General features: G+C 35.5%; 1 protein-coding gene across 3 annotated transcripts; it reads right to left on the bottom strand.

The window, feature by feature from the left end:
* Nucleotides 1–2,651: 2,651 nt before the first annotated feature.
* LOC108214229 (ARF guanine-nucleotide exchange factor GNOM) lies at nt 2,652–13,093 on the bottom strand. Of its 3 annotated transcripts, none has more exons than XM_017386101.2 (5): nt 12,978–13,093; nt 12,264–12,332; nt 10,857–10,935; nt 7,744–8,566; nt 2,652–6,710 (listed from the first exon to the last, which is right to left on the bottom strand). In XM_017386101.2, exons 4-5 carry the CDS (start codon nt 8,479–8,481, stop codon nt 3,105–3,107), a joined length of 4,344 nt encoding a protein of 1,447 aa, XP_017241590.1. In that variant the 5' UTR covers nt 8,482–8,566; nt 10,857–10,935; nt 12,264–12,332; nt 12,978–13,093; the 3' UTR covers nt 2,652–3,104. The 3 variants fall into 3 exon arrangements, with proteins under 3 accessions (XP_017241590.1, XP_017241591.1, XP_063945563.1); XM_017386102.2 differs by having other exon boundaries at nt 12,231–12,332; nt 12,978–13,092; XM_064089493.1 differs by lacking the exon at nt 12,978–13,093 and adding an exon at nt 12,673–12,693.
* Between the last annotated feature and the right edge of the window lie 299 nt (nt 13,094–13,392).

Below are 13,392 nucleotides of genomic sequence, written 5' to 3'. Positions count from 1 at the left end.
TTTTAGGTCATTTACCATGGGACGCACAAATATTATAAATATAATGATAATGGATGCAATTGCCTCCACTTTAAATCCGTTCCTTGACATTCCCGTGTAAAATTGGTTAAACTGTGTGAGGTTTTTGTCGAGCATAAAATTTAGAAATTCGGTTAAATTAGAATTCGATTTTGAGTCGTATTTCATGTTGGAACCCAGCTTTTTGTTAGCAAATATAAATTTAAGTTTAGTTCGATCCAAATCTCTTTGATAAATGGTGGTTACAATATACTCCCTCCGTCCCGTAATAATTTACATTATTACGTGCACTGTTTGCACGCATTTTGAGCCTACTATAACATATAGTTTCATAAGTAATGTAAAGAAATGAGAGGATTTACCATATTGTAAACACTGTTAAAATAATTTGGAACCACGAAAGTCGAACATAACCCATATAAATTATGATTTCTAGTGTGAGCACTTGGACCTGGAGCCACTTAAGTTCGAGTCCAGTAGTGTTTAAGTCGGCTATACTACACGCTCAACTTGGTGAAACGTTTGATGGAAGCAACTACAAAATTTAGAGCAAGTCCAAAAGTGCCTCAAATTGATGTCCTAAATCAAAATTTAAGGCATTTGAAGCAAATGAGTGCTCCAACAATGTCCTAGTGGTGCCTTAAAACACTAGGACATCTCTCAAATGCCTTATTTTTGAGGCACAAGTATGCATGTCCTAAATCATTTGTACCAATAAAAAATTAGTTTTCACTCATTTCAACACATCTCTCTCCTCTCTCTTTTTCATTTCCCTCCAACAATATTCAAATATATTACTATTTTAATTATAAGGCACATTAATAAGGCATGTTGTTGGAGTTGATATATTAAAATGATGTCCTAAATCACTAGGACACTATTTTTTATTATATTTATAAGGCAATTGTTAGGACATTCCAAAAACTCCGACTGTGGATGATGATGTCCCCTACAGGCTACAGGCTACAGGTCTTGTTTGTATTAATATTTCCAACCGTAATATGGGGAATGCATAACCCCGTGATTCAAAACATCAATCAATGTACATCACTCTCACTCCCTATCCTTACACTACTACACTACATTGGAGTGCTCACCTAATAAGCTTTTCATATAAATTTTGTATTTATACATTCTTTTTACAACTTGGGCCCGAGAGACTGCTGAACTCGGCCCGCATCAAGATCCAAGATTAGCAGGAGCCTACAGGCTACAAACATGGGCCGTGGCATTACATACTGGTCACACTCACACCCCTCAAATAAGATTTTCACAGCATGTTCTCTTTACTTTTCTACAAATGCTTCAACTACAAGCTTAATGTATTATTCACTATGCGCAGTCTGCAGACATACAAGACGCAACTACAAATATCTAAACAAGGATTCGGGATTTGATTTATAGAAGCAAGATAGAATCCCACCGGTTAAAACTCGATAAAACATTTTTATGACATTAAAATTTTGTATATTTAGTAATATTATTCATTTATCGAGTTTAGAAATATATTGTTCCTATTTATACTCCAACCGAAAATAATCATTTAATGTAGTTTTAATTTATCAAGGTTCTACTGTATATGCATAGTAGCATGCCAAGTTTCAATACTCGGTACACGTTCTTGTTTATACTCGGACCGAAAATAATCATACATGTATTTCCTGGACAGAGATTGTACTCATGTTTATACTCATTATGCTATATAAATTATAAAGTGTGATAATGTGCGCTTGCTATACTCGAGTATTGTTAAATATATCGATGTATAGAATAAAAGAAAGAAAACTCAAAGATAATCTGATTATCAAACCTGGCTACATATAGGATATACCAGAACCTGAACAGCAAGTTGAGAAGTTTAATGAGCTTCTCCAACATATGTCACCTCCTTTCCAAGCTCCTTTGAATCTAAAGCATCAGATAGTGGATATTTGACAATTTTTTTATTTAGCCAGTCAGATATACATATATCAAGAATTAACTGGTAATGAACTAATTCTTGTAACATAGAAAATTATCTTGTTTTGCTTGTATTCAGAGCATAATACTGAAAGAGTTATCAAGATTTTGGGAACTGATGATGGCTTAGTTACCCAACAAAGTCTAAGCAACTCTTTTTTATTTGTTCGCTCGTGTAACGGATAACTTGTGTTTGTGTAAATCTGTTTCCATAAATTAGCAAGTGAAACTCTACTTATCTTGAGTTTTAGACAATGTACTAGCAGGTAAGAAGACCTGATAGAGCATGTAGTTAAGTGTAATACTATCTACTCTGTATTCACAGCTCTTCAAAGTGACAGAATTAATTTGAAACTCCAATTTCCATATGACTGGTAATTGTGGTAATCAGAGAAGTGAATGTGGCTACATATTAAAGAGTGTGCCCTAGTGATATCTTGCAAAGTAGATTAGTTGGTCAAGATGGTACTACTGAGGTGGTGATGGCCTGGTGTGTACTAAACATATCATTGAATTTTCCTCATAAATCTTAAAACTCTGGCTCAAACAGACTCCTAAATTTTGTGATCGAAACTGCGATCATTCTTTATACAGATCATCTGACAATCTGCAGACATAGTTCTGCACCTGTGCAATTTGCCAATATTGTGAGTTATTCCGACATGTTCTCAAAATGAACTGAAACGAACTGTTGTATATCACAATGTGGTGTGTACATAATATGGTATATGCTGTAACTTCAAAACTTGAAAGAACAGGTGTTACTGTATGCAGAGCCCGAAGAGCTACTCTACATCATCATCCTGTTACTGGGAAAATACGGCAAACCAAGCGCCATCGGAAACAAACCATTCCTTAAATAAAGGCCAAGATATTACAAGGCTAAAAAAATGTGTATGAATTACTAAATACCAGTATGAGCCATCAGGAAACCATGCTAATGCAGCTAACACTTTACCCTGCACAGAATCTGACCAGTTCCACCTGTGACTTTGTTGCCCGCCCACATGCTGCTATTTAGCAATCCAAGGAACCGGATTCGAATAATAATTTATTCCAGCAAGTCCTCAGTTTGAAAAAAGCAATCAGGTAGACTTTGATAGAATTGAAATTAGAGCGGGAAAGAATTAACTGCCACCGGTTTCTGTATTGTTGGACTGCAACTGCTTCGTTTCATTAGCAGGGAAAATTTCTAACTGAAGAGATGGGGCTATGTTTTTCACATGCAACCAAGTCAGCTGCCATAAACTGCCCTCTAAATTGTCATCATCTGGCACAAGAATTCCGCTCGTCTTCATGACCAGCAGAGTGTTTTTTAGTAGCTCTGGGACTATTTCATGAATCTTCTCACATCGCTTTCCTCTAAATTTGACCTTCATATATCCTTCAAAACGACTAAGAACCTCCAACCACAATTTAGAAAAAGTTGATAACTGTGAGATACGTTGGAGTAAGTGCAGAAACACTTTTGATAAGAGTTTCAAGGATAACACCAGAGATCCTTCCATGTTACGATAGTCTTTGGGAGAACTCTCCTTTGCAATTTCTAACAGATCATCGAGAAGTGTCAAGATCACTTGATCAAAGCACTGCAACCACAACTCGTTCACTAGATCTATACCATCTACCCCTGTCAAGCTCTTTTGTAGCATCAAAATTGCATGATTTCTCACTTCTTCTCTTGGATCCAAACAGATTCTGCTAACTCCTTGCACTAACCTAAGCCACATCTCCCCTATATCCTGTTTCATTCTAGAGGCCGTTTCTTCTCCCAAGGCTTCATTAGTCTTGGAAGACCATCTCACTAAACAAACAAAAGAACCTGACATCAAATCTAGAGATTTAATTGACCTATCAACATTGCCAACACGGGACTCAGCAAACTGCCTAGCTGCATTGATGCAAAGTACATAATTTGCGGGCAACAGGTGAGCGCTGTCAGCCATGATGAATTCAAGTGTCTCAAATCCCACTTCAGATGCTTCTGGATGCCTAGCAGTGATAGAAAGCAAGGCCGTAATTGTACGCCAGCCTGCATGAGATCTTATCTGCATTGCATTTGCTTTTACCAGGCGCATAACTTCCTGAGTGATAGGTTCACAGTATGCATCAGCAACACGGGCATCAAGTTTCAATACCAGCTGCAGAGACTTCAACAACTCATCAGTTAAATTTTCTTTGTAAGGAAGAAGTCTTTGACATATCCGAAGAAGCCCAAATACAGCCTTCTCCACCAATGTGCAAGGCATCACAGCTGACTGAACAACATTGGTTATATGCTCATAGACACCTTGCCAGAGAAGCATAATCCTGTCACGGTTATTTAGGGTGACTGCAATAAGCAATTCAAGACAAAATATTGCAGTTTCTTCATCTTCCTCAAAATTAATTCCCTTATCAGATCTCCCTGCAGCTGAGATGAGAGCCTGAACAAGCTGCGACAGAGAATCACCTTGCAGGAATTTGCTCTCACTGAAAATGCTATTGATTTGGCACTTCTGAACCATTTCTAGACAGACCTGGCGAGCTGCAAGCTCTTCTTCAGATGGTTGTGGAGCTGGTTCTTCTGCATCAAAATATAGGAGTTGGCTGAATCGGCCAATTAGACTAGACGATTTCCTCGAAGTTGACGAAACCAGCTTAAGGGGTGATGGCGAGGAAGTTAAATCAGGTTTTACTTTCTCTGGGTCAAAAGGCAGCTCCAAATCATCAGTTGCATCACTGGCCAGACGAGCAGGAAGAAGACCTATCTTGTGCAAGCTTAGTACACAGTCCACAATGTTTTTCCAACTAGAGCGGATATAATCACCATACCTAGTTGCTATAGTGAAAACTGCTTCAGTTGCTATCCTGGCTTTAGTATCATCCCCCAACATAATTACAGATTCTTCACCATATAGTGGAAGCATGAGGGTTGTAAATTTGCAAAGAGAGACCACCAGATCATTTAGTAAATCATTAAAATGGTAAGAAGCTGCAATTTTAGCAACACACAAGAATCCGCTAATACATGTTTGTAAAGCATCTTCCTGCACCACATTATCTAAAACCACAGATAAAGCAGCAATAGTTGGACCAGATAAGATAGCAAACATGTCACGATCCAGTTGCCCTCTAGAATCACAACTGATGAACGCAGCAGTTTGTTTGGATTTGTGCATTAGACCAACCCAATGGCTTGCGGTCATCGTCGGAGAACCAGTAGCTTGCTCTGGGGTCATCCTGATTTCATTCTCAGAGATTGAGTGATAAAGCTCGGACAGGTATTCAGCAGGAAGATCATTACCTCCATTTATTCGCCTATTGTTTCGAATAAAATCTTCTTCAGTCATCTTTTTCTTAACCTGTGCATTGTGCTGATCTGTGTTAAGCAGTATGATAGAATATGATAGCACAAGAGCTGCATCTTTGTCACACAGTATATGGGGTGATTGTTCATAATATCTCTCCGCAAATGCCTCAAGGACTCTCTGTATCTTTTGTGACTCTCCAGGCAACTTAAAGGTTTCCAGAAAAACTCGCAATGCAATGTCCAGATTCATGCCTTCAAAATCAAAAGTGCGTGCAAATTCATGAAGCACTTGAATACAAAATTCGTCATGACTTCCTAGATAATCTCCAACATGAATCTTATCTAAGCCGAGGGTGAACCTGAAAAAGCATGCTACACTTTCTGGATCAAGTTTTTCAGGCAGCAAATGAACTTCCTGAAGATATTCTAGACCTTTCTTGGGATCCCTGTTAAAGTGCTCGGCTCCAATCATTAATTTTCTCTTGATGAACTTCGTCTTATGGACAAAAGGGACCCACTCATCAGGGTTATCATAGTTATCACATCTCAGCCTCCAAAATGACTGATAACCTGTCAAGCTTATTGAAGCTTGTTGTGAAGATGGAGAATCACTTGATATCCTCTCGGCCATGCCATGAATCATTGCACAGATACCATCCAAAGCAAGAAAATGCATAGCAGATAGAGGTCTGTTCACTGGAAATGCACTTTTTGAAAGCAGGTTAGCAAGGTCTTCAAAAACATTGCTACAGGAAATGTCACAGTCATAATTGACATACATCTCAGACATAAATGTTGGTTGCCTGCAGAGATCAACAAGAGTTTCCATAGCAACCTCCTGCTGTTGATATGAAGCTCCATACTTGCTTTTTGCAATCCTCAAAAGGACACTAGAAATGAAAGCTTCCAGTTGCAGCTTTAACTTGATACGTAGATGATGATATAAATTCAGGACAATGCTACATACCACTGAAAGTATTAGTGGGCTCGTTGACAAACCGAACCTAGTCAAATTAAAGAACAAATCATCTTGTATCAAAACCAGCAACTTTGGGTGATGTTGAATAGAAGACCCACACACTTCAATAGCTGAATTGATCAGACCTAATGCAAATAGGGGCACATCTTCGTCATAAGCTATAGAGTCTGATTTACTGCTTACTCCTGTCGTCTCTACTACATTCAAAAGTGAACATAGAAACTGAAAGATTTCAACCACACATGGTACCCCATATGGCTCTGACATTCTATCCCCACCCGCTTGAGCAATCACCTTATCTTGACCAGGCACAACTACGTTTACGTCCACCTTCTCTTCTGAAGCATCCCCGGAATCATGGCCAACCCCATCAGGAGTTGTCTTATCATCAGATTCTAAATTGGCATGGCCGTTATCTTCTAGTTTACTTGCAAAAATGTGATTCTCATCATGTGTGCCAACCTGTATAATCCAGATTCCAACTTTAGAATGTAACTAAAACTGAATACGAACAAGTTTAATTTTCATACACACAACCCAATCACTTTTCATGCAACAACTGAATTTACCAAATCACTTACGGTAAGACTGAAAACATTTGCTCTTACCAAAAGATTCACCAAGATTATAACAATACCATGTCTAAAATGATTACCCAACACCCGGTATCATCATAGTCCCTATACCTCTAATTCATTTCTATATTAGCTAACAACTAGTTAAGATGTTTTACCAAGTCTATAATTTTTAATCATGTTTAACCTCTTTTCCTTCCTACAAGTAATCGATACTATTTTATATATTATACATTTTAGCTAAAGATATATGACCCCGTTGAGCAGTCCCTTGAACACAATAATGATACAAGAGTTGGTAAATTAACATGTATTATTACTAGTCGTGCGTTCAAGTCTTAATACCCTCAATTATTGGAGACAGATTATGCTAATGAAATACTAATAATACGCTCTTCAATTCCAGTATGGATTTTCAAGTGGGGGAGAGATTAGGATTTTAAGTAACATAGTGACAAAAAGGAATATACGATCCAATCAATGCCTTCCTTAAACACCTTAGGGTTTTAGGAGAGTTATTCATCAAACAATTTTGCAATCTTACCTACTTTTACAGTACGAATACTATAAAGCACAAATTAACTTGTACCGTTATGACATGAGCTTTTTCTCTGTCATCATAGCTAACATAGTTTTTGATAGCAATAATATTGTAAGGTATTTTTGATTATTTTCATTAGTGTTGAAAGTTATTAGTGAATAAATCAAGATAAGAGGTTCTTTTGAAACCTTCAATAACCATGAATTTCTGCATAAATAAGATGTTTCAATGTTTATCCTTCATCTCTTATATGTATTGATAATCCCTAAATCCTAAATTCTATTTTCTAATGTGCTAGTTTAAAACAGTTGGTTGGACGTAGTTTAAGTTAATATGGATCTTCAATTGAGAAGGAAGTACTAAGACCGTAGATACTTACCTCATTGTTGACATGAGAGCTGCCTGCTTGGGTATACGCTTTTTCTAAATTGTCAAAATTTGACAGGCATGTGAAGATACATCTAACCAGCTCATGCATTGTGTGGCGTGCTATTCTCTGCAGCAACTCACCTTTAGAGCTTGCCTGATGAACTACGCGAAAGCAAGTGTTTACTATATTGCATACATGCTGATTGCTCAACTTAACTGATGCCTTATTCTTCATGCAAGCCAAAAGAACCTGCAGTATCTTCACTAGTACCACTTCTTCTGATCCAGGATCGGTCACCTCAAACCGACAACTTGTGACAGCATCTACAATTAGCTGAAAAGCTTCATCGACATTCACTGAATCTAAATCAATTACTTCCAGGGTCAATATTTTGTAGACCGATGATAAGGCAACACCAGTTATTGGTGCACCGGTTTCATCAGATTGAATAACATCCAAGAATGGTTTAAGATACAAGACTGGATTAACAGTTTTCCACCGACTCTGCCACATAAATATTTTTTTCCGCAATTCTTTGAAAGAATGTATGAGAGAGTGCTCTAGCTGATCATCTTCTGCCATATAATTAACTCCCCAGCGAACATTCCTCCTCATGACAGCCAAAACTGCACCTATTTCTGAATTTACTGTTAAAGCAAAAGCACCTCCAGCGGGACTACTTGAACAACCATCAAACCCTCGACCAATTGAGTTACTATTGGACTGATCGCATGGGCACCCCATCATCACAATTTCCAAATGCAGTTCAATTTTCTGATGATCCAAGACCAGCACCCATGCAAAAAGCACTCTAAACTGGCCAAACCATAACCTTCATGGTGATCATCAAATACAAAATCAGTAAATGAATTAACTCTAGAAGATAAAAAAGCAGAATAAATCTTCCAAACATAAACCGAAGATAAATTGTAGATTAAAAATATTGGACACACGCATGCACATATAGGGTAGAAGAGAACCTTGGTGTCACGGCAATTTAGCAAATAAAAAATAAATAAATAAAACCTTGGTATCAAGGTAAAAAGATCTCTGCCCAGTCCCCAGCGGTTTAAAAGGAAATGCTTTAATGAAAAATAAGATACCGAAAATATACTTTTACATACAGTTTAATCTGAAACCTGCATTTCCCCAAACGAGTTATCTGCTCTTAGTTTTCACTTCTCTCAGCTTACTGGTCCTTTCTTCTCAATCACTTCAAAAAATGAAATTTCATTTTTTTTAACACTTGACCAATTTAATTGCATTTCCCCTCTATTATTTGCAAAAATATTTATTATTACGGTGAAAGAATAGGAAACTGCACATTAGTACAGATTATAAACACAAGGAAAATAGATATATTTGCCTTACACTCACATATACTAAAACTATACATTAGGTATATATTTCCTACAATATATTAACAAAAACATGAATCAGATATTTCTATTTGCAATTTTGCATACAATTACCGTCATTTTAATTGTAACTTTGTTATAATATTTTAGACTATTGTTTTGCTTTAAACATCAATTTTTATTGTCCTTCTATTTATAAATTTAGCTAAGAGTCTGTTTGGGTTTAGCTCTATTTCTGATGGCAAGTAGAATAGCAACTTTCTTTAAATGAAAGGCAGAAGAAGACATAGCAATGTAACAGAAGAAAAAAATTATAACAAGGTAAACTCCTTTCCAAGAGCTGTCCAAGTTTTATTACGAGATTCGTTACCCATTCCTGGGAGCAGGTTCTCTTAACCCACCCAGTCCCACACACACATCATTATTCTATCACACTTACATATTTCCAATTCTAACAATCAAGAAGGTAACACGGCACCTTAAGATGCATGCAGATAAGGAACAAAGTTAATTTTATACTATAATAACTTTACGTGAAACTTTTCGTAAATAATCAGCTTTGTCTATCATACTTATTTAATACACAATTACATATTAAAGCTAGCTAAGAGCAATAGACAAAGTTCATGACAACCCATCTTCCCCGAGATATTTGGTCATCCCAAGTCTAACTCGTAACTAGTAAGAACTAAGAAGCCTGCAATCAACCACCCTTTCAAGTTCCAGGACACTAAGATTTCATATATTTTACTGCAATTATCTCGTTGCGCATGAAAATTTGACGCATTCCAAGTGGACATACTTTGGCATGCAAGTCTCAACAGATTGGACAAACTAATAGGCATTAAACTAATTTCAGAAATTATATGGATTTTTTTTAAAATTGTTATTATAATAAATGCTTTATACGAAAAAGGTAGAATAAAACTAAGTAGTGTGGGTGTGGGGGTGGACGTGCGTGTGTGTGTGTATGTATTATAGTATTATTATTGATATAAATACAGGCAATTAATGTAAATATTTAACAAATCAATAATAATAGGTGTAAAAGATATTGGATTATAATAGTAAAATAGACTTAAATAATCCTTTTATATGATGTACTGCTTGTTTGAAAGATATAATAGTACATATGTTTTTCAATATTTTTCTTTTAGATCCATTCTATTGATTAAGCGCGGTAAAGATTATACTTCTATAATCACCAAGACAGCACAACTGTATCTAATAAATATAACACGATATTGACACTTGTTTCAAAATAGTTATGCTTTGGGATAATGTACCAGCATACATGAGAGTAACTGTCTCCCATTCAAATGAAAATCCATACATCAGACAACACACTAACAATTCTTAGAAGTATAATTACACAACATAATTTTCATTGAAAACTAATTAATCAGAACCTGACGATCAAAATGATAGTTTTGTTATTAGATGCAAACATGCCTACCAAATCAGGGTAAAAGGATGAAAATACACAACGTACATTCGACAATGCATATATTTTTTACAAATAGAACAAAAAAACAATAAAACTATAAGTCATAAACAAAATGACAGCCAATTACTCAATTCTAGTTACACAGAAACACACTATACCATAACTGACTTGATTTAACGAATAAACTAATGAGAAGCTGCATAACTGATTGAAATAGAATTATTCAATTACTAATCAGATTTGATGAGGCTTCATTTCCTTTATTCATAGAATGTAAAGAGAATATATAGAAAGTAAAAACAAATACAAAGCCTTACCCTAGCTGGAAAAGTAAATGATTACTTTTTCTTCCTAAAAAAGACTTTCGGCTTCCCTGTTAGCTTTTGTCTTGCAGACCTGCAAATCAACAAAATTTACTATATCTGACTATAACAAACTTAAGTAATCAACGACATCCTGCAAATAGAACACATATCAGAGTCTTCGCATACATACAAACATAAAAGCATGTAGAACAGATGAGATTACTATTATCTAGACAGGAGGAGGCCAAATAGTGTTTTAAAAGTCGTTCATTATTACGTTAATAGTAACAGTGATCCTTAGAGCAACTCCAACCCAACACTATAACGCTATTATTGTGTAAAACCGAATCCAATGCAACACTTAAATAGTATAATAATTAAGACAAATGGATAGCGTGACACCCATAGATACAAGGAAACGGGTACGCTGCCACGAACCGCGATCTAGATCGTTCGTACCCGATACGGTCGGAAACGCGAACGGAAACGTTCAGGGTCGCGACCCAGATCGCCGGAAGTGACGACCCGCAAGAACACACTTCATTCTTGTTTTGAACAATAGATCCATGTCTATGTCATATGATAAGTAATTTATTTTATCAATAAATGTGTACTTTTATTTGTTATTCAATATCTTTTTCTTTATAAAAAATTATAAATGTATAAATTATCAACTAAAATTGTATATTATAATGGAATTTATATATATGATTATAGAATTCTTTTTAAAAGGACCAATCGTACCCATACGTTCCATCGTACCTATACGTTCCATCGTACCAGATTCACTAAAACTAATGTTCCACGTACCCGATTTCGTTCCCCGTTTCGAATCGAACCCAGTCCTATGTAACTATGGTGACACCAAATTTGGTGGCAAAAGTACACTTGGTGTAAATTTTTACACTAAATTTGGTGCCTTCATAATTCCAACAATGCCCTTGTTTTTGTTAATAACACAAATTTGATCACTTTATGTCGTTGAAAGATTCCTTTTTGTATCAATTAGTGTCAAAAACAAATTTGTTACCTTTATGTCATAAAAAGATTCCTTTTAGCGTAAATTGTAGTGTTAGTGGGTTGGTATACACTTTATGAATGATGTGATTTTGACACTAAAATAGTGTAAAAGTTACACTATTTTAGTGTCATGGGTTGGAGATGGTACTATATTTAACTTATGGATGGTTTCAATCTGCTTGTTTTATTGATGTTTTCATAAAATAAATTCACTAACTTTATACTACTGTTTCTACTTGTTTACCAAAAATCAAACATTTACTCGAAAATAGTTGTATAATACAAACACATACACACAACATGTATAAAGAATCTATAAATACTTTAGCTGGTAATGAATATGCTTTACATTGACAGTATTCTAACCATGCATCGTGATTCAACAACACAAGTAAACACCTTAAAGTACGTGACTCGGCGGAAGCTATCAGTGTATGCTCCTTGCACCAAACCTTCTGTTTGACAAGCCTGCAGCAATCATAAATAGTTTATAATTATGATTAGTTTCGAAAAATACTGATGCCACTAAACCATTGCCTGTGTTCACTTGGCATCAACAGAATTAAAACAATATATATATCACAACACATACGACAATGAAAATTCAAATATATCATGTAAAATCCAGTAATTCATTACAAACACGGATATCATGATGTAAGTAGTAAACCTATTGTCAATACAAATTTACACAAAAGTCTACAGAAACACCGTAACTTAAAATGCCTTAGATCTTTAACAAGTCCTCCATAATCTTACACTCATCTTACTTGAGACTAATCCCGAACAAACAAAATAGTAGACTCACTTTTATCGAGCTAGCTACCGCAATGAGGAGCCTCAACGAGCATCAAACATATAAATTATACAACAAACATCAGCAGATACGAAACGCAAGTGAAAAATGTAGAATCACGATACTAATATTATCTCAATTGCGATTCAGCTATTGACTAATCGTGATTATAACGAATAATACATCGAATTTTAGTGAAAAGATCGGAATTTTAAACGAAATCAATAAGGAATTAAGATGAATAAGTTGATTAAGAGCGGAAATTATACAGAAAATAATTATGTAGAGAAATTGGGGAAAGAGAGATGAAAACTAACCGATGAGATCTGCACGGGAACTGAAGCTTTCGGATCCTGGAGGGAGGAATCAGAGTATGTCACCCACCTGAAGGGGAGGAATTGGCAGGTGAATTAATGGGTTTGTTATTTAGGCCCAACTAAATGATCTGATTTTCATTCTGGCCCATTCTTTTCAGTGGTGTGAGAGCTATCGCCCAACTTCATTAATTAAAATATTTTTATATTTTAATCATATAATCTTTTAAAATTAATATCGTTTCCAAATCTTATGGAAATAGTTTGAAAATAATATTATATTTTTCTAAAACTACATGTGATTATATGTCCAACTTATGTGTTTATCATATTTTATTTTCATTTTACAATAAAAATTTTATGTTTTTTTGGAAAAAACAACAAAAATATTATTTTCACATTAAAAGATATATTTTTC

Source organism: Daucus carota, chromosome 3 (assembly GCF_001625215.2).
Source record: "Daucus carota subsp. sativus chromosome 3, DH1 v3.0, whole genome shotgun sequence".
NCBI lineage: Eukaryota > Viridiplantae > Streptophyta > Magnoliopsida > Apiales > Apiaceae > Daucus > Daucus carota.
Note: the sequence above shows the minus strand (reverse complement) of the source record. Positions and strands in the feature narration are given on the sequence as shown.